A 25,813-nucleotide genomic window follows, 5' to 3' on the forward strand; every position below is an offset into this window, starting at 1 on the left:
CTTAATGATGGAATTAATTCCACTAGCTGCTTCGGTATGACCAATGTTTGATTTAATGGTACCAACTTTAAGAGGATTAGTTTTGCCTTCAGTGAAAATATGATCTATGGCATTCATTTCTTCAGGATCACCGACTTTCGTTCCGGTACCATGAGCTTCGATGTAAGAAACACACGTCGTTAATATACCGCATTCTTTGTAGAATTCTTTGAAAAAAATACTCTGTATTTTCCTAGAAGGAAACATTATTCCCTCTTCCTTATAACCATCGCAATTTCTTTTCGCATGAAAAATCGTAGCGTAGATTCTTTTAGCATTTTTTGCATTTTACAGAAATAATACAGCGATAGTTTCACTACGCGCGTAACCAGCTGCATTTTCGTCTAAAAATCTCCTACGACCATTTTATACCAACGTCCCTATTAAAGAGATTAAACATTGAATAATAGTCTGATATTCTCATTATAATTCGATGAAAAAAAATTCTTCAAGCAAGGTGACATAATCAATACCTAAACGGCTAAAGTGCAAGGACACGCTTGGATGTAGGCAAAGATTTGATCCACCGACGATTGCGTAATCGCATTGTCCTCTACGTTAGCCTTATAAGCGTGTTCCATCGCATAAATACTTGAACTAGACGCAGAATCAATAATGTATGATGGTCCAGTTACACCTAATCATAATAAAATTCTATTGGCCAACGAATCTCTGCTATAAACCGTGATACCAAAACCATTTGCCTACAATTAATTAGACGTATCATTCATCTTATCCTCTCGCATAAATAATAGATAATCTCTCATTTGATTAATTGGATCGTTTCGCTTGCCTCAAATTTTTCATAGAGCCAAATTTTCTCGGATTCGAAGAAACATAAACTTATAAATACACCTGTCCTCGTTCCATGTATGTCATTTGGATTAATTCCAACATCTACGATAGCTTCGTAAGCATGTTTAACCAACATATTACCTATAGAATCCATCGAATTGGCTTGTTCAAAATATACAACAAAAAATGATGCATCAAATTTTTGAATATTGTTAACTTTGCCAGTTCGCTCTGGAATTTCAGGGTGATCTATGATAGATAGCAATAGAAAAATATAACGCTAGTTAGCTTACTCTGTAAAATAAAATAGATCGTGTAGGTATTATATAATCGAAACCTTGTTTCCAACTACGATCGTCATCGATAATACAACCTTTGTCGTTAAAAAGATTATCTTTCAGTTCCTTTACATTATTGGATTCCGGAAATCTATCAGCAAATCCGGAAATAACAACTTCTTCGCCTGCTTCTGGATTAGCATATTTGAAGAATCTATATGATTCTTTTGGCTCCTTATATTCACTCATGATATTTTTCCACGTTAAATAGAATGATAAAAATTTGTAGCAAAACTAATCGTAAGTTCGTAATTATTGAAATTGTCGACGGTAAACTCTTTTTCATAATAACGCTATATCTCCTTCTAAGAAACTCGTTTTAAGCTATTATGTAATTTTCCAAATTCACGTTAAGCTTATTTAAAAAAAAAAAAAGAAAAAGATATCTTACCTTAATCCTTCAACTCTGATTCTTGTCTTTTATTTTGATATGGAAATACGTCGATATTATTCAATGTGACGAAATGATCAAGTTTCATTACAATACTTTAAATATCTGATAATTGAAAATCTGAAATTTATATTTTTTTTTAGAATATACATATGTACTATTTTTTTTTCAGAAGTTTCGTATCATAGATATGCATGGACAGTGATGAATTTACGCTGTAGACTGTAAAGGTAGTCATCTCAGATCACTTAAGATAAAGACATCTCTTACACGATAAGATAAATTTATATTAATATATAATAAATTTAATGTAATATCTAACAGTTGGTATATAAATTTTATTTCTATATTTGCGACTATAACCAAATTTGAGCAATGCATTTCTCACAACATTATTTGTATGAAGAGTTAAAGAGGAAAAATATATATTGTGTATATTTTAATCGTGTTCTAAAAATTTTTAACGCTTTGAGCTCCTTAAAGATTAAATCTGCCAGAACATATATAAAATCTGTTTGAAAAATCGTGTAGAAAAAAATAAAAAGAACGTATTTACCATTTTATTTTTAGACTCATGTTTATTTGCGTAACAATACGATTGCAAATTCGAATTTTGAATGCTAAATCGATAACAATAAAACAACACTATTCAATGACGAAAGAGTCGTGTTTCTTCGTAATACTTAAAATATTTGATAATAAAAAATCTTAAATTTATTTTTTGCAGAATATACTTTTATTAATAAACTATTATATGGTTATGCATTTGAATGATAGAGATGACTGTTTATTTATTGTTGAATATACAGTAGTATATTCAGTAATTTCCTATTAAATACGTCCAGTCATGTTTTTACTACCTTAATAATTTCTGAGCTTAGTCTTAACCATGTTCACCCAAGCGAATATCTTACTTAGCCAGCGAATATCTTATGGGGAGATAATAGTATTAAAATGGTGTTAACAACAAAATGGCGAACAATAAATATACTTTACACAAATTAATATTTATAAAAATAAACTTATTTAAAATTTTTCTTGTTATTATAAGACGGCTATTCTATCCTAAAATAATGAAGATATATTTACTCATCGGAATGCAGAAGAAAACTGAATTAATATTTTTCACTTAAGAAATATTCGTATTCGTATATATTAGCCAAATACAACGATTTTGAATTTAAAATTTTAATTGATTTTATTTCCGATAGGTGATATAAGGACAAATTGGAATATATCAGAATGATTAAAAATTAATAACATACGTACATATTAAAAAAAAAAACGGTATTTCAGGCATATTTGGAAAAAATTTTTGTTACGATACGTTAATTTTTGTCAGTTTTACTTAGGATGTCGACTATGAATTATCTCGTAATTTAATACTACTAGTTTAATTAATTTTTCATAATTATAAAACAGTACTCAAGAAAAATATAAATGTGATGCGCTCGACTCTATATCTGATTTATTATTAACGAATTTAGCATATCTTTGACTCATCGGAATCTTGAAAAATATTATGGAAGTCAAGTTAATTATGGAAGTAAAGAAAGTGCATTATAGGCATTTAATGCTTTAATTAGAATTATATCCATTTTCATGGATGGTCTAAACTATTATAAAATCAAGGGATAAACAATCTTAAGAACAAATGTTTTGTATATACTTGATACTACGCACTAGCATATTCTTGATTTTGATTTATTGATAAGATCATATGAATTAATTCTATTAATAAGAAAGAATAATATTTAAGAAATATTATTCGAAATTATAATTATATATCCTTAATAATAGGATCTTGTATAATGGTCAACGTCGCCAACTCCCGACGCGACATCTGAAATATAAATATTTATAAATAGTTACTAGCATTGTGCAAATAATCATGTTTAGTATTAAGTACTTAGTAAATATATCTTTTGGAAGACGTTTCCGTAATAAATAATGAAGTTCGTATCAGTTAATCATAATTATATTCTAAAAATCATCGAAAAAAAACACGTATTAAATTTGCGATATTCAATATAAAATTATTTTGTTGGAACGAGTTTTCATTATCGTGAACATTTAGTTTAACTCACCCAATCTAATCCGCTACAGTATGTTTCTCCAAAAATAGATAAAATAATGTACGATGAAAATACGAATAAAAAGAAATTAAAAAAAAGGTGGAATGACGTAATCCATCGCATATAAATTTTATCTCGAAATACTTCCACTCTAATGTATTGTTGCGTGTTAATTTTTCTTTTTTTTTTTTTTTTTCTTTTTTAATAACTTAAATCATTGAAAAATTCAACGGACCTTATTAATACAAACGACGAATTGTGTTACTTCTTATTATTGATAATTTTATTATTCAAATTCACAGTTTCATCGAATAGTTTTTAATACGTACTTTTATTGTTCGCGCGCTATATTATAACGTATTGTGACGATAATAAGTACGATGGCTGTGAAAGAATATAAAGCAGCGCGGCCATAGTAAGGAAAGGAGAAGTATGGTGGGGGGAATGGGGTAGTAGTAGGAAAGGAGGGAGCGCTGGATATCATAGAGTTATTATAAAATAATAATTATATTTGGAAGCATACGTCCACTTTCGTCACCCGCAATAATTGAAAATTTATTACGTGGTAAAGACGTCGTTCTCACGATTTTTAAAATGTTCTTGGTGTTGCGTCTTAAGAATATACGCGGCATAATCTCTCGTATCGATTGTTCATACGATATCTTGTATTTTTTTTTTTTTTTTTTTTTTTTTTTTTTTTTTCAAAGGATCGATCGATCGATCCTATGAACATGGCAACGATCGCGTTATTAATTATTCCGTATATGTTCTTTCTAAAAGTTTCAGATGGTAAAATGGATTGAACTTATTGATTTAAAAAAAAAATAAAGAATAAAAAAAAATTAAATCGTGAAACAAACTTAAGTTAACGAAAACGTGAATTTGTTTATTAATTTGGAATAAATTTCATCATTTTTCACGATACCACCTTCTTAAAGTGGTTAACTCGATATTTAAATATTAATTCTTAATTAAATCATATGCATATTTAATTTAATATATATATTCAGAAAAAATAGTTCGATCCATATCCGTCGTCACTTTTAAAGAAGAATTCTAATAGGATACTCGCGTGATACTCGATTGTAAAATTAAACGATCGAGAGGGGTGTTCGACGTAAACTGAATAAATAAATTATTCTCGATTTCAAAACGCTCTTTCGTTATTTTTCACAGACATGCGATTACGCAAACGTTCATCATATACAGTTAATAATAGTTCATACCACCACTCATTGAAATCTTTCTATCTATTGCGGTCATTTTTTCATCGTTCAGCACATACACAATAATCATATTCCATCATTGTTGTTTTAACTTTTCAACAATGAAATATCGATCCAAGATGTAACGCGCCTCCTCGTACATTTTCTATTAATAACATTATTTGCTATGTTTATAATACAAGTGTCTTTTTTTGTTTTTGTTATTTTTTTTCTTCTTCTTTTTTTCTTTATTTCTTTATTCATTTATTTATTTATTTATATTATCAGCAGAGAGTAATAGTTCGTTTACTCATAATGCTTTACGAGAGCATATAATTGCGATTCTCTTGTTTAGCGTCTCGTTCTACCTGACAACCTAACACCGATCACCTGTCTAATAACTCCGTTTCGTCGGGTCTCTCTCTTTCTCTCTCTCTTAGCAGTCTTGTAAAGTCTTCCTGTCTGCATTTTAATATATACGTTATCTACAAGAACCGAGGAATGTTACAAGAGATCGGGATGCTCAGAAAAATATTCGTGATCGCAGAAAAGTCAACTAATAAGTCACTCGAGGCACAATTCGCTGCTAAGTTAAACTAAAATAGTTTTCTTCCCTTCTCTCTTCTCTTTCGCCCTAATTTCTCTATCTCTTTTCTCTCTCTCTCTCTCTCTCTCTCTCTCTTTCGCATCGTTCATCATATATCATACGATTAGGAATTTGGAAAAAAAATTAAAAAATTAAAATAAAATATGATATATAAACGAACCAAAGAGAGTGACCATTTTGTAAAAAAAAAAAGAAAAAAAAAAAGAAAAAAAAAAATCATTACAATCATAATATCCTTCAATCTTATAAACGAAAATTATACATGAAATAATCAAGAGCGCAGAAAGCACAGAGAGAACGCAATAATAGCGCAAAACCTTGTACAAAAATTCTTATATTGTTTCTTTCTCATTATATATGTATTATGATAGCTTAGGACTTAAATCGTTCGGTGCAAATGCGAAGAGGATGTATGTATGTATGTATGTGTCTTTTTAGGTATCGTTCGCCGTACGCACAGTCACTATGTTCTATCGTTCGTTTTTCTTTTTTTTTTTTCCTTTCTTTGCCTCAAGAATATAATAATATCGCAACGATCTCTTAAATGCGATGATAAAATTATCCAGATCATTTCAGCGGAATAATAATATATAATACGCACACAAAAATGGATATTTCGTGTATACGCGTGTAGTATGTGTTTTTCTTCTTTCTATATCATGTCGTTCCGCATACATGCGCGCGCGCGCGCGCGCACAAATACAAGAGTAAAGACACTACACTTAAGTTGCGAGCTATAAAAATCCTAACTTCTGGATTATACGTACGTGGTCTCGTTAATAAAAATAGAGCTTTAGCTAATTGATACAATGACATTTATTATTATCACACGAGACAGGTCCTGCGAGAGCCAAAGTTCTAAATCTCGTTTTAATATTCAGTGTTTCTTTTTTCTTCTTTTTTTTTTTCTTTTCTTTTTTTTTCTTCTTCTTTTTCATTTGAATTAGATTTATAGTCCGGATGTGTACGGATATAGCGACAGTCGTAAGGCATTTCGAGCAATCTAACAGAATTAGAAAGAATTGTTACGGCGTGTCTTCTCCTACCCGTGAATAGGAGTGAGAGTGGAGGTTGAAGTAGGAGGTGGAGTGATAGCTTTCGAGAAGATAAGTTATTATCGTATTGCTTTTATAATATAAACTTTTTTTTCTTCCTTTCTTTTGTTTTCCTTATTAACTCTTTAACCAACCACCTCGCCGATTTTAGAATCATTCGCTGAACTATTTCAATAAAGACGAAAATAATTTTAATTTTCTCTCCGTCCATTAATCGACTCCTTTTTTTTTCCATTGCATTTTCACGGATTATGTATGTATGTCCTAAGATTGATCTTTTGCATTATCTTTCTTCCTCTCCCTATCTCCCTAACACCTTCCCTCTCTCTCTCTCTCTCTCCCTCTCTCTCTCTCTCTCTCTCTCTCTCATCATCGCATTATTCGATTCATTTTTTTTAATCCTAACAACCAATCAATCACATAGTTAAATCATTTATAATCTAATGAAGCAAGATATCAGATCATCGTTATTACCATGACTAAACCTGCATAGCAGTTAACAAAAAACAAAGACGGAAACAAATAACGAAAAGATAATAGTAATATTACTACTATGGATTAATAGGATGAGTTGGGGATGATGATGATAATGATGATGATGACAATGATAACGATAATAATAATGATGTTGTTGTTACGTACTAAAAAGTAATGTTACGATTTTGATGACTGTAACATAAAGACGAAATATGAATTTTCTTAATATATATATATACGTATTTATATAATATATGTACCTTAGACAAGGTATAAAGGTATGTATATGGATCATCGATCTTTCACAATACCTTTACCTTTTTTTATTTTTTTTTGTTTTTTTGTTTTTTTTTTTTTTCATTATTTCTTTCTTATACATTCTCATTTTTTGATCTTTTCTTGTCTCTCTTCATGGATATTTAACATCAAGGAACGACTTTCCTAAACGTAGTAGGTCTGCTTTTACATAAGATAATTTTTCAATTACACATTATACAAACATAGATTTCATAGATTTTCGATATATAAACTGACGTGATGTATAAATAATACAAATTTTTTATACGTTGAGCAAAGTCTCAAAGTTCGCAAAGATTCTATGCACATCTTTTATACGATATTGCAATTATCATGATTCATGCAGTGCAGTCAATATTATTAAAACTGCTCAAGCTTTTTTTTTTTATTTATTTTTTATTTTTTTTTTTAACTATTTTATTATGCTGATATATATCAAGTTGCAAAGTGATATATTTGTGTATCATTTCCTTTATACTAATTCTCAATTTTTGAAAAAGAGAGAGATGATCTTTTATTATTGAAATATTTTTTGTCTTTTTCCTATAAAGCTTAGTTTCCAAATTTTTTTTAATAATAAAGACTATGGAGAAAGGTTTGCAGCCTGTTAATTTTAAACTGCATTACAGGAAGCATAATAATGCGTTAATTATTCCATGAGTTGAAAACAAAATGTTTATCCTAATTAATAAACAAACTTAATTGCATCATTTCAAATCATTAATTTTGAAAAAATATTCTAGTTAAAAGACTTTTAATGTGTGCGATTTTAAATTAATTAATGTCAATCTATTATTATTATTTATAATTAATAGAATATGTAACAGTTCTCTTTTTTCTCCCTTTCTCTCGTGTTGCTTTCTTTTGCTTTTTTTCACATGTAACGTTAAAGAATCATTTGTTGAAGTGGAAAATATTTATTCTTTATCGAAGGAAATAATTTCCTAAGAAAAGGTAGTTCCTAATGTGTTTTTTTCTTTCTTCTTTTTCTTTTTTTTTGTTTTTTTGTTTTTTGTTTTTTTTTGTTTTTTTTTTGATATGGAAAATCATTAATCGTGAATATACATTAGTCTGGTGCTTTATACATTTTTGAGTGCTTTTTATTCTCTCTGTTCCATTACCAAAATCTTTGTATCCTGAAGTAGCATGTGTTATGAAATTGTTTATATTATAATCCGTATTAAAAACACCTGTAAGAATTTAATACTTTAGAATTCCTGTTTTAATAATCGAGCACTCTTAATGCGCTTCAAGGCACTTATGAACCATTATTTAAGCAAAAACAGATAAGAAAATTGACGGTAAAGTAATAGACATTAACAAAACAAAATAGATTAAAAAGATGAGAAGATTATTATAAATGTAAGGAAAATTGAACAAAATGATGTTGATTTTTTAAATTATCTTTTACGAAAGACGCTATAAAATGAAAAATAAAACTAAATAAAATTGACAGCCTTAAGAACATTTGGAGCACCCCAATGTATATGCGTAGCAAAATCCAGACTGCATAAGTATATGCTGAGATATACTAACTATATAAAAAAATATATATGAAGGTGTTGTTTAAAAGAAGCCTGCTTTGTATTTCAAAATTAGTGCAATCATCAATTGAATCTTCTGCCTAAGATAAAACTTATTATATTCTGTCTCTTTTAGGTTTTATAGTTCTACTACACAATATTTAAAGGATAGTATAAATACTAAATACAACATAGATACGAAGAGCTTAGCTCTTTAGCCATACTCAAACTGAGTTAAACCCTTGATAGGTACTTATTCGAAATTTATGTTACTCGTGTAAGTTATTAGTTAAGTTATTATTACATACTTCATGTAGAGTCTGCAAGTCCAGCTTACCATCGACAACTGCAATGTATTCACTGTTTATATGCATATACGTTTCAATAAATAATTAATAAGAGTAATATTAGAAAATCCATATTCTTTTCGTAATTATGCCTCAGTTCCTATTTTATCTTTTACACAAATAATTCCATATAAATGAATGTTTTTTTCTTTTTTGTTATTGCTGTACCATAACATTGCTTCTTACTTTTCTTATCATTTATAACAGTTTTTACGTTTTAAGATTTTATTTTTTATCCGAATCCTTTGAAGCAGAAATTTGTGCCATATATTCCTTGATCCTATTATTAGCTAATGCAATATAGGAAATATACGTAACAATAGCTTTATTATGAAAATAAAAATAGGAAAATGTGTGTAGGCCTATATATAAGATTTGTTTGTTCCGGTATTGGTAACTGATGTTATTCATTCAGCTAGATGCACACTAAGCAGAGTTTACTAATAAATATTCAAAACAATTTAGTACGAAGATTTAGTAGCAAATTTTTCTATGAAAAAAAGAAAAGAAAAGAAAAGAAAAGAAAAAAGAAAAGAAAAAAAAAGCGAGAAAGATGAAAAGTAAAGAAACATGATCTTATATACTGAGCTATCATGTTTTATAATTATTACTATTATTAATTATATAATGATCTTCATAAAATATTCATGAATATGAAAGTAAACGATTAAATCTCATTGGCACACGTGATAGTGATTCATTTTTTTTTTCTTTTTTTTTAAAACCCAATTTGATAATCAAGTGGATAAATAAAGCCAAATTGCCTGTGCTATATAATCAGCTCCTGCCGAAACACCGGTTATATATCCACTGTCTTTCATTGATAGTATTATTTTTATAACTGATCGTAAGACGTTACGTTAAAACACTTTTTATATAATATATGAGCGAATTAGATATTTTCACTGACCGTCTCTGCATAGTGTAGTAGCGCAATTACTGTAATAGCACAAGTAAGCTAAAAATTCAGCTGCACGTTTGGTGTAAGAAAACTTTGTAGTAATCGTCATTACAATTGTCAAATAATTGATTGGACGATTCACTTTATCAATTGAGAGTGACTCCATGTGCAAACTTATTTGAACTAGTCAACTTAAGAGTTTTGGGAGCTTTTATGCATGTGTCTTAACTTACATGCATTTATGTACATGTATGCGCGTGGCAAGGTATCAGGTGCAAATCTCTGCATGTAGGTGTATATATAACTTATATGAACGTGTGAGCTGTGTGGACGGCGCTATGTACACCACTTTTCTGTCAGTCGACCATTGACATGCAAATAGTCGACTTTCGTCAGTGTAATTCAGACACCTATTATTTCACCGTGCCTATTTAATTCAACGTGCCTCGCTCACGTCAATATATACCGTTGTATTATCTGTAATAAAATAAATTAACTAATATTTTATATTTTAAATTGCTGTACAGATAGGTTATCTTCTTTATTTAAAATCTTATTAAATATGTATTTGCAGCATACTTGCATGCAGATGTGCTAGAGTTTGTCTTGGAATAAGAAAAGATTATTTGTGGCTGCAACTGCTACAACATTTTCAGATGGATGCCACGCAGTATGTAATATTTTTTTGTTGAAATCTAGACAATCGACACTAATCTCATCCTTTTTACGTTTACCACCAGTGCACACCTATCATATGAGAAGGTAAATAAATTTTATACAATTATCATTTGACAATATATATTTGTAAAAAACGCAAACCAACCTTACGAGGCTTCAGAAGAGTTTTTGGTTTGGCAATGTCACGTGCTGCTTCCAAAGTTAAATCACGTTTGGTATTACGATCAAATACTCTAAAGAAATTATTATATGAGCCTGTCATAATGGCACAATCATTACCACTCCAACAGCATTCAAATTTGTCGAAGATGCAATCATTTTCATAAAGTGAACATAATTTTGATCTTAAATATTCATGTACCTAAAATTATCCATATGAACATTAATAAAATGCATTAAATAATTACATTCTCATAAAAAAAGAGTATTGAGAAAAAAATTATTCTTTCAAAGCATCTGTTACTTACAGGATAGCATTCAATGGGTTTTGTTTCCATTTGTAGATCCCACACTTTAACACTGAGGTAGTCCCTACTAATCATGTATCTACCAGAATTACTGAGCTTAACATCACTTATACTTGAGATTATCTCTGAGAAAAAACTCTTATTGGTCGGATCTTCTGGTTCTTCAAAAAGTTTACTATGATGATCACAAAGAGCAGCAGATCTCATATCGCAAAGTCTGATGGTCCCTTTGCTACTACTATAAACCAAGACATTACACTCTACAGGATGAAATTCTGCAGCTGTTATGACTTCTGTCAATTCTTCCATGTTAGTAGGCTTTATATCTACTATATCTGTATATTATCATTAAGGAAACTTTATAGATTTTCAAACACAAATATTATATATGTTAATTACATGAGAAACATATATGATTATCGATTAAAAAAGGATACTAAAACTCTGATCAGTAATTTCAAGATGCCACAAATTAATTCTAAGATCATCTGCACTGAGGTACGTTTCTTGATCACTGTTTACACTTATACTGTTTATATGGTAAGTGTGCGCATTGGCAAATATTCTCCTTGGCGATGCCTCTACCATTAATTCCATTGGTTTTATGGTTGGCACCTAAATAATACAAATATGCATTGTTTACTTACAGTTTTCAATGGTTTTAAATGAATTTCTCTTTCTATTGCATTTATTAAACTCACCCTCAAGGCAGTTATACAGGCAGGGTCCCGGATCGCACCATTCTCTTCTTTCGTATTATATCCTTCCACTCTTTTATCCCTTTCACTAACTTTCCACAATTTTATTGTCTTATCATTCGTGGAAAGTAAAAAATGTGCAGGATTTTTTCTTTTTAACCACCTAATTTTATTAATTTTTTCCTCTATTTCTAATGATTTCAGGTAATCAAATTCAGGCTCATGGCTTTGGAAAGTGCTGTATACATTATATTCACCTCTCCGTGGTATACTGTTTTTACTCTGTATAAAGAAATATTTTTCTAAATATTCTATAATCAAAGCGCAATGATGATGCATCAGCACCAATTATAAATTTGCACAAAAAATTAATGGTCACAATGTCTTCCTTAAATGATTAATCACCTAATTGAATAAACTAACTTCAATACAACCACTTTACCAATAGTATCTTTTAAGCGAACATGGTGTTACCTTTAATAGAGTCAGTGAAAAGCTATTATAGCTCAATAAAGGATCACCTATACAAGATTGTCCGAAGTTACATAAGCTCTACCTCAAATCATGGCTACTCATACTGACTTCTTGGTAATGACTGTACTGTCTGCAAACGTAGTAACAGTTTGCACATATCAGTTATTAGTATCCTAAATACTAAATGTATATACAAGTCTCACACGAGTGAGAACCATATTATCATGTTCGCGAACATGGTATATAATTTTTTATTAATCGACATACTTTCTTATTCAATGAAACAGGTAGAGAATAAGTTGGGTTTATAATACATTCCCAGGATATTCGTTAATACTTACAATAGGATCCCTTTGAAAAATAACAACTCGTCCACCCTTATCCCCAGTTGCAAGAAGGTCACCATCGTGATTAAATTCAACACACGATATTATATCAGCTGAAATATCAATAAGTAATAATAAGTACATATTTAAAGGAAAGAAAACAATGCAAGGATTATTATATAACTTATAATTTTGAAGTTTTTTCATATTATCATATGGTAATAGCATATTGTTCCTCTAATGGAAAGTAATTAAAGTAATCCCCTTTATAAAACCCCCTTAATAAATGCTTGCCTTCGGTAACGTCGTCTTCCAAAGTCCCTTTCACTTGCGAAAAACACCACTGAATGTCACCATTGCCTGTAACATAAAGGCGAATCTTTATTAAATCCTGAACAACAAGAATCCCTAAATGTTCATCCTTATATGTTAATCATCCTGATATAAATAATAAGTGCATATGTATAAATGAAGTGTCCTTACTCAACCAATACACACACACACACACACATACACACAATTATCTTTGTGAAGAATTTCATAGATTCATACATTGGCGCATAATCGAGAGTTAAATACCATGAAGAATTGTAAGCTCAAGAGGAGGTTAGAAACATTAAAAACAATTGCGACGAGATGGAAATGTTTGCGACGAATTAACACCAACGACGCGACACGGGGTGCCGATAAAGAAGAAAAAAAAAAATTAAAAAAATAAAAATATAAAAAATAAAGAAAATAAAAACAAAAGAAAGAATGTTTCATAAAACTCCGCGACATGGCTGTTATTTGATCACTATGAGAACGCGGAAAACGTAACGATAACATTGGAGTAGAAGAGATAGAAAAGTGATAGTGAAGTAGCAGAATATAAGAAGACGAGACAAGATAGCGTAAGAGAGACAGAAAGCGAGAATAGGAAAAGGAATAAGAATGAGATATATATATAGAGAGAGAGAGAGAGAGAGAGAAAGAGAGAGAGAGAGAGAGAGTGAGAGAGAAGCAAGAGAGAAAGAGGAAGAGAGTGTGTGTAAGGTCACGCGTGAGCTAAACGACAAAACCGAACACAGAGGAAAGGTAAAAGCAATCCTACTTGAAGTTTCGGCGTAATCCATCATGCTTCTAGGCCGCTACCGGCTTCGCCGTCGCCACCGTTGTCGCCGTCGCCGTCGCCGTCGCCGTCGCGGTCGCGGTCGCTACCGGCGACAAGCGCATCTGGCCTCGCGCGACGCACGAGGAGAGCGTAGAATCGCGAGCGCGCGGCGTGCGGTGGGCGCGTGCGAGATAATATTATTCGAGAGAATATGCGAAGAAATCGAGGAAGATAGAGAAAAGAGAAAGAGATAAATGGCGGAAGGTAAGCCCCCGGTTGCACGTAGCGCTGCTGCAGATATATACCCGTGAACCCCACGAGATAACTAGGTCAAGGTTCACCCTGCCGCGGTACGGTGCGGCACGGTGAAACGGTTGCACAAAGAGGAACGCGACAAATGTACGTAAGGAACGCGACGAAGAAACTCGAAGAGCCAAGAGAGGCGCAGAAGAAGAATAATCACGCTGTCTCGATGGCTCTCTACTCCTTTTTTCTTTCTCCCTCTCTTTCTATCACTTTTTTATTTTCTCTTTTCTTGCACCGTAAGGCACGCGTATAGATAGAGACACGCGTACTAGAGACGTGTGTGTGTGTGTGTATATATATTCACATACACATATATATATATACATAAGAGTACTCGTGGTGAGTAACCTGTCTCTCTCTATCTTTCTATCTCTCTCTCTCTCTCTATCTCTATCTCTATCTCTATCTCTATCTCTATCTCTACCTCTCTCTAATTAGAGAGATACATATGAGCAGACGCAACGCGGACAAGAGAATACGAGGGAGAGAGAGCTGCGTGTGCCGTTTACTTACCGGCCATCTCGCATACACACACGCGCGGCGAGATGCAACGCGCGTTAAAAAGCTTTTTTCTTTTTTTTTTTTTTCTTTTCTTTTCTTTTTCTCTTTCTTTTTGTAACGAGTAGAAAATACTCTTCGACTGAGAGAAAACGACGGTACGTTTTATTTCTTTTTTTTTTTATCCCACGCGTAATATTACAAAGCTTGCTTTGCTAAAGGATTATCGGTAGCGAGCTTGCGAGCATACCAGGAGCACACACGACACGACACGGCACGGCACAGCACGGCACGGCACGAAGATTCAACGCGTATATAATATATCTTCTTCTCACGCGCAGTCACACGGACGCGCGCGCGCGCGCGCTCTCCTGCCGCCACCGGGGACTTAACTACCACCGTCGTTACAGCCGGTTTCGTAAAAATAAGAGAGGACGTGTTGTGCGGTCCGTCGAGATGGCTTTGTATTAAATTCTTTCACGAAATTGAAGACACACGCGCGCCAGCCACGGCCACGGGACTTCTCGAATACGGTCCTCCTTTACGTACGCCCTCTCCTACGTCATATATCCAACGCGCTTCTTCGCATGCCGCTCGTCATACACCGTGAAAGAGAGCAAGATAGCCGCCGAACCGTACGCGAAATACTTTCTTTCAATGGCGGAGGAGATACTCAAGAACGCATAACCGCGCGACACAACTCCCTGCCGTGACGTCACGCACACACCGTGCAACCAGGTTTAGTTGCTTTCACGGGATCCGCCATGTTAGTGCGTACAAGAAGCGACGCTGCCTCGCGCCCGCGACTATACCCGAAGATCACCGACCCTGCACGAATCTTCCGGCATCGTTTACGCGCGATATTCGAATTTATTTTTTTTTACAAAATTCACGTCGTTTCTCTCTCTCTCTCTCTCTCTCTCTCGAATATTACTTATAATATCGAGAATTATTATTATTTATTTAATATCGAACGTTACCATCTTTATTACTTTTTTTTTATTATTTATTATTTTAATTATCATTCGAAAATGAAAACGAACAACACGTCGAATTTATTCCTAAGATATAGATTATAACAAAAATCTAAAATACGAAAAAGAACGGAGACAATTGGTCGGTATGTAAGTATTAAAGATGAAAATTCGCCTATCGTATACTAGTACGATATAACGCATTTCAATTCTATGTGGGTACAATTGAGTAGTACACGAAACGTGCTTTGCTTAATCGTGATAATAAAATGAGTACAATTCTAAGAATTCCGCTGAGAATGGAGGCGATTTATTTTGAACAACATTGGAATAGAAAAATATTCGTTACTCGTATACGTGAGTATTAACTCGATCTTTTTTTTGTTTTATTTGTAGATTATTGCAAAATTAAAAGATCGATTCAACAAATAATACGTAGGAGCAAAAGAATTATCGAATACGTTTTTGCTTCGTCAATCGTTTTATAATGTAAGTGCAATGCGTTGAGAATGAGAAACAATATGTACTATTCTATTCCTCCGTTAGAAGATATATTTCATAATCGATCTTATTATGTTAGTTATTAAAAGTAGTATATATAATGCGTGTGTTGTACGCATACTACGCGATGATGCTGTTACTGTTGCACTATAAATCTCTCTCTCTCTCTCTCTCTCTCTCTCTCTCCCTCCCTCCCTCCCTCCCTCTCTCTCTCTCTCTTTAAGCATCTCTACATTACGTTAATATGACGTTCTCAACTCTGCATTGCATTAGTAAACTCGCGAACAATGCTCGTTGTCGGATACGTCGAAAGTCCTCCTCGCTCGCAAATACCATTTCATCGTTTATCTTCCATTCTTTTCGAATATCGTATTACTCGAATGCGTAAGTAAGTATATATATATATATATATATATATATATATATATATATATATATATATATTAGGAACAAGCAAATAAGCTTGTGTATTACAGGCTAACAAATTCATACTGGGTGTGTTAGTTAACTGCCACTTAAGCGTTCTGCTCTCACTTTCTTATTATAATGAGAAATAACATCTCGCATTTATTATTTGCAGATTCAAGCCAAGTAAATCTTTCATACATGAGTTTGACTCGACGATTTTGATTGACAATGTAATAAAAAAAATTTCATATGAAATGCGATTTTAACGAAGAAACAATAATGAAAATTTAATATTTTCATTTCTTCTCGTCGAATTATTTTCAATGACACATTACCTAAGAGTTCCGTTAATTTTTCATGCAACTCTTCCATAGAAGAAAACAATGGCTTTTCCATGATTAGAGTTGTAAAATTCTTTGGAGCACGTAGTTCCGAATACGTCGGTTTATCCATTTTTATTTTAATCAACTCCGATATAACAACATATATATATATACTCTACTCTTTTACATTATGGAATATCACGCGTATCTAATTTATCGTATAATATACATATATTTTAAATACAATTAACGCGTACACACATTTACTTTTATCCCGATCGCACTATTTAACACGCGCCGTTGATTTTAATATTTCTTGAAAGATTTTCCATATGTTACCTTTCCGATTGATCAAAACACTTTTATCATCGTTCGACCACGTCAAATGGATTTTATTTACGTCAATTTATGTTAATACTTTTAACTTATAGGGTCATTCGCGTCGAGACCTTTGTCGGCTTTGTACGATCTTCAACAAAAGATTTTCCAATTGCGTTATTTAAGATACATCTCGAACAATATGAAAGATATTTTATAAAATATTTTTATCATTCGTCTCTCGTTTTATTTCTCTAATAAAAATACAAATTTCAACTAAAAATGAATGCAATTGACGACATCGATGATTTATTTAAATAAATAATATAACGCACATTGATGTCCTTACGGCATATGTACATGTGCGATATAGAAATTTACGAAGACTCGACAGAAATGGCCCTCGATGAAATAACACGACGTATAAGAGACTGTCTCGAACTGGTACGTAAACGTTGGGTCTGAAGGAAGGTACTGATTGCTTTACGAATTAGAATCAATTCGTTAATTGATTTGTCCTAACAAACATGCGCGTCCGATACTATGTATGTACGTTTACTTTCGCATCTTTCTTTCTAGCTTATCGTTATCAATGGAACAAGAATTGTCGATATGATAAAATAAATATTATAACATTATCCTTTGCGTTACTTTATAGCTAATTTACATTATTATCTTCGCGGCATTCGTTAGTTAATTAATTAATTTTTCTCTTCAAGTTGATACCTCCGAATATAACATCCGTTAGATTATACGTAAATAATGTATACGTATTTATTATTGATGTCAAGACGAGTTAACGACTATTTAAAAACTTCTTGTTCTCTCTCTCTATCTCTCTCTCTCTTTCTCTCTATTTCTTTCTCTATCTCTCTCTCTCTTTCTACTTTTTCTTTATATTCGTAGAAAAACGATCAGAATACAGAAAGGTCAATGTGAGGTACACAGGTCAGTACATCATGCGAGGAGATATTGTATATTGAAATATTACTCTCTCGACATATACGTTATAAATTCGATCCATCGGTATATGTTTTCATTCGTTAGTTTTTCTATTTTAATTCGAAATAACACTTCCACTTTAACAACGATACACATCCCCCCTCTTTCTCTCTCTCGTTCCCAATAGGTTATTTTCAAGGATGTCACGGAATATACAACGTACAAAATATATACATTTACATATACCGAATTGCTGGAATAAAATTGTCTATAATTCCTCGACAGAAATTCATCGATCTGCAACGAAGCAATTAATCGAACGTAATAACCAAGTTGCTGAGAATTCGCATGATTCTCTTGATCACGAAACGACAATTATGATCACGATACGACCCCGGTGTATTCGATGTCTGTTTAGAAACGGAAACGGAATATATGTACATACCTAGATCGAAAAATTCTTGTTCGTATTCGTAAGTACCATCATCAGATTCGGTCTCACTCGTGTCTGTCTTATTATTATTATCTACGTCCCAATATAATCCATTTTTTTTAAATCGTATATTATCTCGTCGGTTCATTCTCTTGAATACGGGGATCAGGATAAAATCTTCTTTTACGATGCAGAACACTTATCACGAGATATATTCCTAAGAGAGAAGAGAGACACAACGCATCCGCCACGTTGTGTTTTCGTCGCGTGACATTGTTAAGGGATAACTTCCTCCGTCTCTTTTCCTCTCTATCAACATATCTCTATTTTCCTCTTTCGTAATAGAGAGTGAGAGTGAGTGAGAGTGAGAGAGAGAGAGAGAGAGAGAAAGAGAGAGAGAAAGAAAGAGAGAAAGAGAGAGAGAGAGAGAGAGAAAGAGAGAGAGATATATAAACAGAGCCAAATATAAACATTTCAATTCTGCTCGAAATAGTGTTCTTTTACGTAAGTAAATTGTCATAACAAATTTATGTCTAATTATAAAACGAACAATATGTCGTATCCTTTGAAATATATTTTCCCTGTCTTTATATAAATCTTTTTATAACTGTCACGTCGTTGTAACTCATATTACTAATGAAGTAAGATAAAGAACGAAAATTTGTTACTTGAAAGATCTACGAGACGCAATGCTGGATCGTAAAATAATTTACTTTACTTTCTTAAATCTGTATTTAAGTAATGTTATTGCTACTTTCTGTTATTTCTTTTTTTCCTTTTCTTCTTACTGACATTAGTATTGCAGAAAATAGAAGAATAAGAAGAATAATAATAATAAGAAGAAGAAGGAGAAGAAGAAAAAAGAAACGAAAAAAAAGCAAGAAAATAAGCCGAAGAACTCACCAGCTCTTTTGTTGACGGCGGTGTTGATCATAGAACCAAGTTTCGTGAGGCTGGACTGCCTCATGATATTGGATGGACTCCTCTTCATCCGTTTGGACGGTTGCACCGAAATCGGGGCGGTGGTTCTGGCCCGTGCCAGAATAGCACGAATTTCGGTATAACAGTTTCTGTTTGGATTCGAGCCGGGGGGCCGCTGGGGCGGTGCCCCCCATAGACCCACGACCCCTGCGTGACGCGTGGTGACACTTTTTGCACGTCGTCTTTTTCTTCTTCTTCTTCTTCTTCTTTTTGCCGTTCGTCTGAACCTCCCTTTGAATCTTCCTTTCTGTTGAGACCACTTTTCACCCTTTCGTCCAACTCCGGAAGTAACAAATTTCCTTCACCAACTTCTCGAATGTCCTCACGGATCTCCACCTGTTGAAATTCGGATAGGATTGATAAATCAGCACGCTCTATTTCCGGACACGTTAACTCGATTCTTGAATTGATCGCCGCCACTGCCATATTGTTGGATTATACGGGCCGGTGATTATAAAAGTGATTTAAATCGTATATATATTTTTCCTTTTGAGATATTTTTACATTTCGGTTTGTATATTCTATATACACATATATATAGAATAATGACAAACACAAAATAGGTGAGTATATTTATTCTTAAAAAATTTAATACTTCGATGCAAATAAAAAAACTTTTAAAATACCACTTGCTCCGAGATATATGACTTTCATAATCACCTGTTCATATATTACGAAATGTTATATGGAAATATGCATAGCATGCATCTATAGCTAGAAACATCTATGTATCTATAGCTCTATAGACATTTTCGTATGTATGTGCGTTGATAAAATGGAAGAAAAGATTGATTATAGTACATGCACTCTTCATAAACGAAGTATTTTCTCAGATTATCCTTTTCGAAATTTGTTAATGAACTCGAAAGAGGTAAAAATCTGAGAATTTTGTTAAAAAAAAAAAAAAAAAAAAAAAAAAAAAAAAAAAAAAAAAAACCATTTAACATAAATGAGAAATCTCATTTGCGGAATCATTTGAATTTTCTATGAATCGAGAAAGTCGAAGATAATTTACAAAACGACTTCGCTTATTATTATGAAGAACGACGTACGATTTGTGAGACGTGTACAAGAAGACAAAAACTACTCGAGAGAAGCTTGCGTTGCGGTACTCGAGAGCCAAGACAGCAGTAGCAGCAGCAGCAGCAGCATAGTACAGATCGTCGAGGAGCAGACCGACTCATTCTCGGAAATCGATGAAAACCACTCGAGGAAGTCGAAGTGCTCGCGTTCCTTCTCCGTATGCTTGATTTTATCCAATTTCAACGATACTTTTTCAGGATACGTAGCGTGACTAAGGAGCACCTATCTATGAGACTGTCAGCGACGATTTCCTTCGTCGCCATTTTTTGACGATGACCTCATAGAAAGATTCGATTATACGCGAGACGATACATAATGTATGTTTTGTAATGTGATTTCTTATTGAATATATCTTATTAATTTTCTAAATTCTCATTGAATATATCTTATTATCTTAATTTTCTAAACTCCAATGAAAAACATCAGTGTGTGAACGTGATATAATATATGCCGCCATTATGGAGAACAACATACACAATCGTAACCTTTGGAATTATCGATGCACATAAGCACGAAAATATTACTCAATCGGTTCGATTCGATCTTCACAATTTTATTCACTGTATTAATGAGAATTTAACGGTATATTAAGATTTTATTTTTTTGTCGAAGAAGAAAAAAAAACGAAACGAACCGAACTTCGTAACGTGGACACTTCCTTGTGATATTAAATATGTATTAACACTTCTTCCTCGTATCGAAAGACAGAGTTTAAGCGATAAAAGAGACTACAAAATATTCACATGCATTGACGATAACAATAAGAAATGTGTGCGAGTGTATTCGTTGTCGAGTATTTAACCGCGCGTCGGTCTATTGTAATTAATGTGAATACATACATAATGTATGCAATCATTCCTACAGCATGGTCATAAACGAAACATTATGTATGTTCGATACAATATAAAGACCGTAGCAACATTTTATGGACGCACATTAAACGTTTCACATAAAATAAAAAAAACTTTCGACGTTCATGTGTGGTAATAAAACGAAAGTCACGTGTTATTAATATCCTTCCAATGAAATAATATATATATATATATATATATATTCACTTCACTTAAATTGTTTACAATAGAATCTAAAATGACAATTATAAAATATTTTATGTCATAATACGATTTCAAAAAAATATGAAATTAATAAATTATAGTTTATAAATCAATTCTAATTTTTTTTATATTTTTCAAGAATTGCGATATGTAATTTGTAAAATTTATATAATTCATCTATATCGTATTTACACTTAAATAATAATAAAAAAGAAACAGTTGTCGTCGATAGAAAGTGCAATTAATTTCCTTGTACAAATAAATTTTGTTTTTTTCTCCTCTAATCGTTTACGAATAAAACTCGTTAGAAAAGAAAAAGAAAAATGAATAAAATTAATAAATAGTAGAAAAAAATTAATAGATAAGAGAGTAAAAGAAACGGATGGACAAAATTCACTTTCGACGTCATTCGAAGTATCGCGAGAACTGTGGCTGGAGAAATTCAGTGAAAAACAAAGCTACGTAGTGCGATTATCCTGTGGAATGAAAACGTCCGCGAAAATTGGGTTAAGCATACTTGCATAACTTACGGCGTGAAGAGAGAGAGAGAGAGAGGGAGATAGAGAAAAAGAGAAAGAAAGAAGAAGAGCGTGGGTGTCCTTGATTGAAAAGAGAGAAAGAAAGAGGGAGAGATATATGTGCAAATAGTCAAGACGAAGAAAACACATGCCATTGATTAAATCAGCTTCGAATTAACTGTACTGTCCTCGGTTTCTACAACAGCGTATCGCCGTCGAGGTTACAATTACGTTTAATTTCTAATATTGTATCGTGGTATCATACAACATTTGTGTACAATAACACCGCATCGAAAATGAACGCACATACAAAAAATATAGGTAATTAAAATCTTGATTGATTATTCATAAATTGTAATTAATGTTCACATTGAACAACTATTTCATTGCTTTATCTTTTATTTGCGATTACAATGGTAAAAAGAGATCGTTTTATTCGTAAGAAGCTAATTGCCACGGTTATCTCCACACTGTAATTAGAGTAAGATGGAACGAGAAATCTAATTAGCAACGTGGTAATTAATCTCGATCGCATGACTCGATATCGATTTAATATTCTACTATAACGCCCTTCTCGCGTCTATAATATCGTTCAACGGCCTTCTCGAAAATTTCCGCAAATTTTGAACTCGATTGGTGCCAAATAAGTTTTTACACACACGAGAAATATTTCTACGAGATATAATCATTCTAATTTGTTCTTACGCAATATCGTTGTGTAAGTAAAGACGTATGTATGTATATACATAAGAGACTGTCAAAATTATTGTCGGAGATTTACTGTTTCGTAACAACTTCGCTCGCACATTTCGTCTTTCTCTTTTTCTTTTTTATTTATTTTTTTTTCTTTTTCTCTTTTATTCTTCTCAACTTCCCGTTATCTCGTTACAATACGATCATGCGCATACGTAAATACGAGCCTATAAAAAAACGGAGTTATATATCTACTCGACGGTGTGATAGTAATAATTCATGATTTCCTTTTAATCGTGCAATTGCGATATCATTCCCTTTCGTTCGTTCGATAACGCGTATAAAGGTTTTTAACGGTAAATAGACTCTAACTGCTATTCTTGAATTACGCGAGGAAGACGAATGCTAATGGCAGCCCAATATAATGTACATACATACGTCTTATTCATTTCACTCTGAGAGTTTGAGAGTTATAACGGAAGCGTAGAACCGTTGAAAAGAGCTTCTCAACAAGCCGTCTTTTATACGTGTCTAAACGCAAGCGTTAAAGTTCTACACTACTGAGAGATTCTATACGAGTGGTCTTATCGTAATAAAAGCTTAGGTGCATTACGATTAGAAAAAAAAAGAAAGAAGAAAAAAAAATAAATTGCTCGAATTCAAAGCAGCACGAATTCGAAGGAAACATTTGTGGAGTATTCCTTTGAAATAACGAACGATATCGATTGAAATCTGAAATCTAAAGTATTTAATTTAATTTCGATATCAATTTGGTATGTTAATATTAACCAGTTCGGTCTGGATATTAATCATTTAGATATATATAATATGCAAGATTTCTCTAAAAAATTTTCGACGAGTCTCAATAATCACGTATATATAAGTAAGTATATACATACACACATATACGTCTTTTTTTTATATTGAAATTGCGATCCGTGATTATCATTGCGAATTTATATCGTAATGATAACGCACACGTTGTAATTTTCTTTTTATTCGTGGGAATGAAAATGCAAGGCTAAATCTGTAACGCTAATCGTTACCTCTAGTAGTTAATTCAAGTGTCTCAAGGTCAACGCTCTAATACATTCTAATATATTCGTTAACGAGCTATCAAGCGGTTCCGCGTGTCCTTCTTTTTCATAGCGTCTTTTATGTATTTTATTTTTGGGAGGTCTCATATACGAAACGATAAAAATACAATTCACTTTTCACGATATTGCTGACGTAGCAAACGAAACACGGTTTTATATTTCGAAGACGAGACATTTCCCTTAGCGAAAGATATATTTCCCTAGAGAAAGAAATATTTTCTCTTTTTATTCAGCATTTCTTCTTTGTAACATCGCTGATGTTAGATACTACGACGACGACGACGACGTTCAATTAGCGATTCCACCAACACGCGTTACACTTTATTTAGAAATAAAGCAAGCGTGAGGTACAATGATCTCGAGTGACAGAGAAGGACATCGGAACGAAGACAGTGCTTTATCAGCTTAATAACTCGGCGAATTTCAATATACAAGAAGATCACAAATACAGCTATTATTTGTGATATATATATTATTACATGTACTCCCGTCGTGTCACGATAGTATTGCTAACTCATGGGAATTATTAAATTGCTAGACAGTAGTAGTAGATATGATTTTTTTTTTGCTGATTCTCGCGAAGCTGAACTTGGCAGGCAGGAAGTACAATCGATCTGATCTTTTCGGTGCGTTCGTCTACATCGTCGTGAATTTCTTTTCTTTTTTTCTTTTCTTTTTCTTTCTTTCTTTCTTTCTGTTTCTTTTTTTTTTTTTTTTTTTTTTTTGGAAGTATGTACATACCAAACCACTTTAGCGTGCGGACACCAAGAAGAATATTCACAGACTATGGATTCGACCTTCCTTTTCCTACCCTCTTTCTTTCTCTCTTTCTCTTTCAGTTTGTCTGTCTGTCTGTCTCTCTGTCTATCTCTTTCTCTCTCATTCTCGTTGCTCTCGACTCGTCGGGGATGCTGGCAGGCGGATAGTAGTTTGTTAAAGCGTCGGGACACGCGTGGGGGATGCTAGGTCTTTTTGGCATCTGGCCAAAGAATTTTCCGTCTGGTTCTAAAGCTCGAAATTCGTTCTCTCTTTCTCTCTTTCTTCTTCTTTCTTTCTTTTTCTTGCTTTCTCGGTTTCTGCGTGTATGTATATACGAACGAATATATACACGCATTCACACATCCCGGCAGAGTTCGACGTACAGAAAGAATCGATGACCGTCCTTCTAACTTCGTCCTAGGGACGCGATAACGATTCACGCAAAAAAGAAAAAGAAAAGAAAATGAAAGGAAAAAAAGAAGAAAAGAAAAAGAGAGAAAAAAGGCGTCTGTCTTTTAACGATTTCTTCAAAGATTCGTCGCAAAGATCGAAGTTTCTTCAAAGATAAAAATTCAAGACATTCAAAGACTATGTTCTCGTGTTTCGACGAAATCTCTTTTTCCGTTTGCTAATGCACGAATCTCCTCGATAAGTTTACTTTTACGACCACTGTAAGAGTAAACGAGATGTCGTTTGTACGTTGAATTGCCTATCGACAGGCGCATTTCGATTTTTTGTTCGTATACTTTGGGAAATACATCTGTAAGGAGGAACATCGTTTATTAAAATTTCAAAAGATATGATTTTACGCATCGACCGAACTGCATGAAGTTATAAGATTAAAAAAAAAAAAAAGAGAGAAAAAAATTAAAGAAAAAAAGAAATTTTTTTTTAATTAAAAAGAAAAGAAAAATAAGAAAAAATAGATGGAAAGAAATTCACATTTGTATCGTAAAAAGGAAACAAAAAAACGTTGTTGATAAGAAGAGAATTGGTGTTCAGAACTTTTAAACGATAATATCGCAAAAGTGAAAACATGTAACATGCGACGTATTTCCTTACAAGCCACAAATATGTATATTTGATGTTAGATAAAAAAAAAGGAATTTACGGAAGAGTCTAGTAAGGTAAGTTATGC

At 32.7% G+C, this 25,813-nt stretch overlaps 1 protein-coding gene across 10 annotated transcripts in view; it reads right to left on the reverse strand.

The window, feature by feature from the left end:
- Positions 1 to 25,813, reverse strand: part of LOC124949903 (protein phosphatase PP2A 55 kDa regulatory subunit) — a 48,382-nt gene that overhangs the window by 1,016 nt on the left and 21,553 nt on the right. For 2 of the 10 annotated variants that reach the window (XM_047495764.1, XM_047495763.1), the window contains 9 exons: positions 19,393 to 19,806; positions 12,988 to 13,053; positions 12,709 to 12,806; positions 11,897 to 12,175; positions 11,633 to 11,810; positions 11,196 to 11,530; positions 10,874 to 11,089; positions 10,630 to 10,797; positions 3,526 to 10,527 (listed from right to left, as the gene is read on the reverse strand). In XM_047495764.1, the coding sequence (XP_047351720.1) occupies positions 10,645 to 10,797; positions 10,874 to 11,089; positions 11,196 to 11,530; positions 11,633 to 11,810; positions 11,897 to 12,175; positions 12,709 to 12,806; positions 12,988 to 13,053; positions 19,393 to 19,480 (1,413 nt within the window). In that variant the 5' untranslated portion in view covers positions 19,481 to 19,806 and the 3' untranslated portion in view covers positions 3,526 to 10,527; positions 10,630 to 10,644. Of the gene's footprint in view, positions 420 to 512; positions 1,084 to 1,171; positions 1,684 to 3,525; positions 10,547 to 10,629; positions 10,798 to 10,873; positions 11,090 to 11,195; positions 11,531 to 11,632; positions 11,811 to 11,896; positions 12,176 to 12,708; positions 12,807 to 12,987; positions 13,054 to 13,786; positions 15,374 to 18,501; positions 18,748 to 19,392; positions 19,807 to 25,813 lie in introns of those variants that run through there. The other 8 variants (XR_007101196.1, XR_007101197.1, XR_007101195.1 and 5 more) reach the window with 8 other exon arrangements.

Source organism: Vespa velutina, chromosome 6 (assembly GCF_912470025.1).
Source record: "Vespa velutina chromosome 6, iVesVel2.1, whole genome shotgun sequence".
Taxonomy (NCBI): Eukaryota; Metazoa; Arthropoda; class Insecta; order Hymenoptera; family Vespidae; genus Vespa; species Vespa velutina.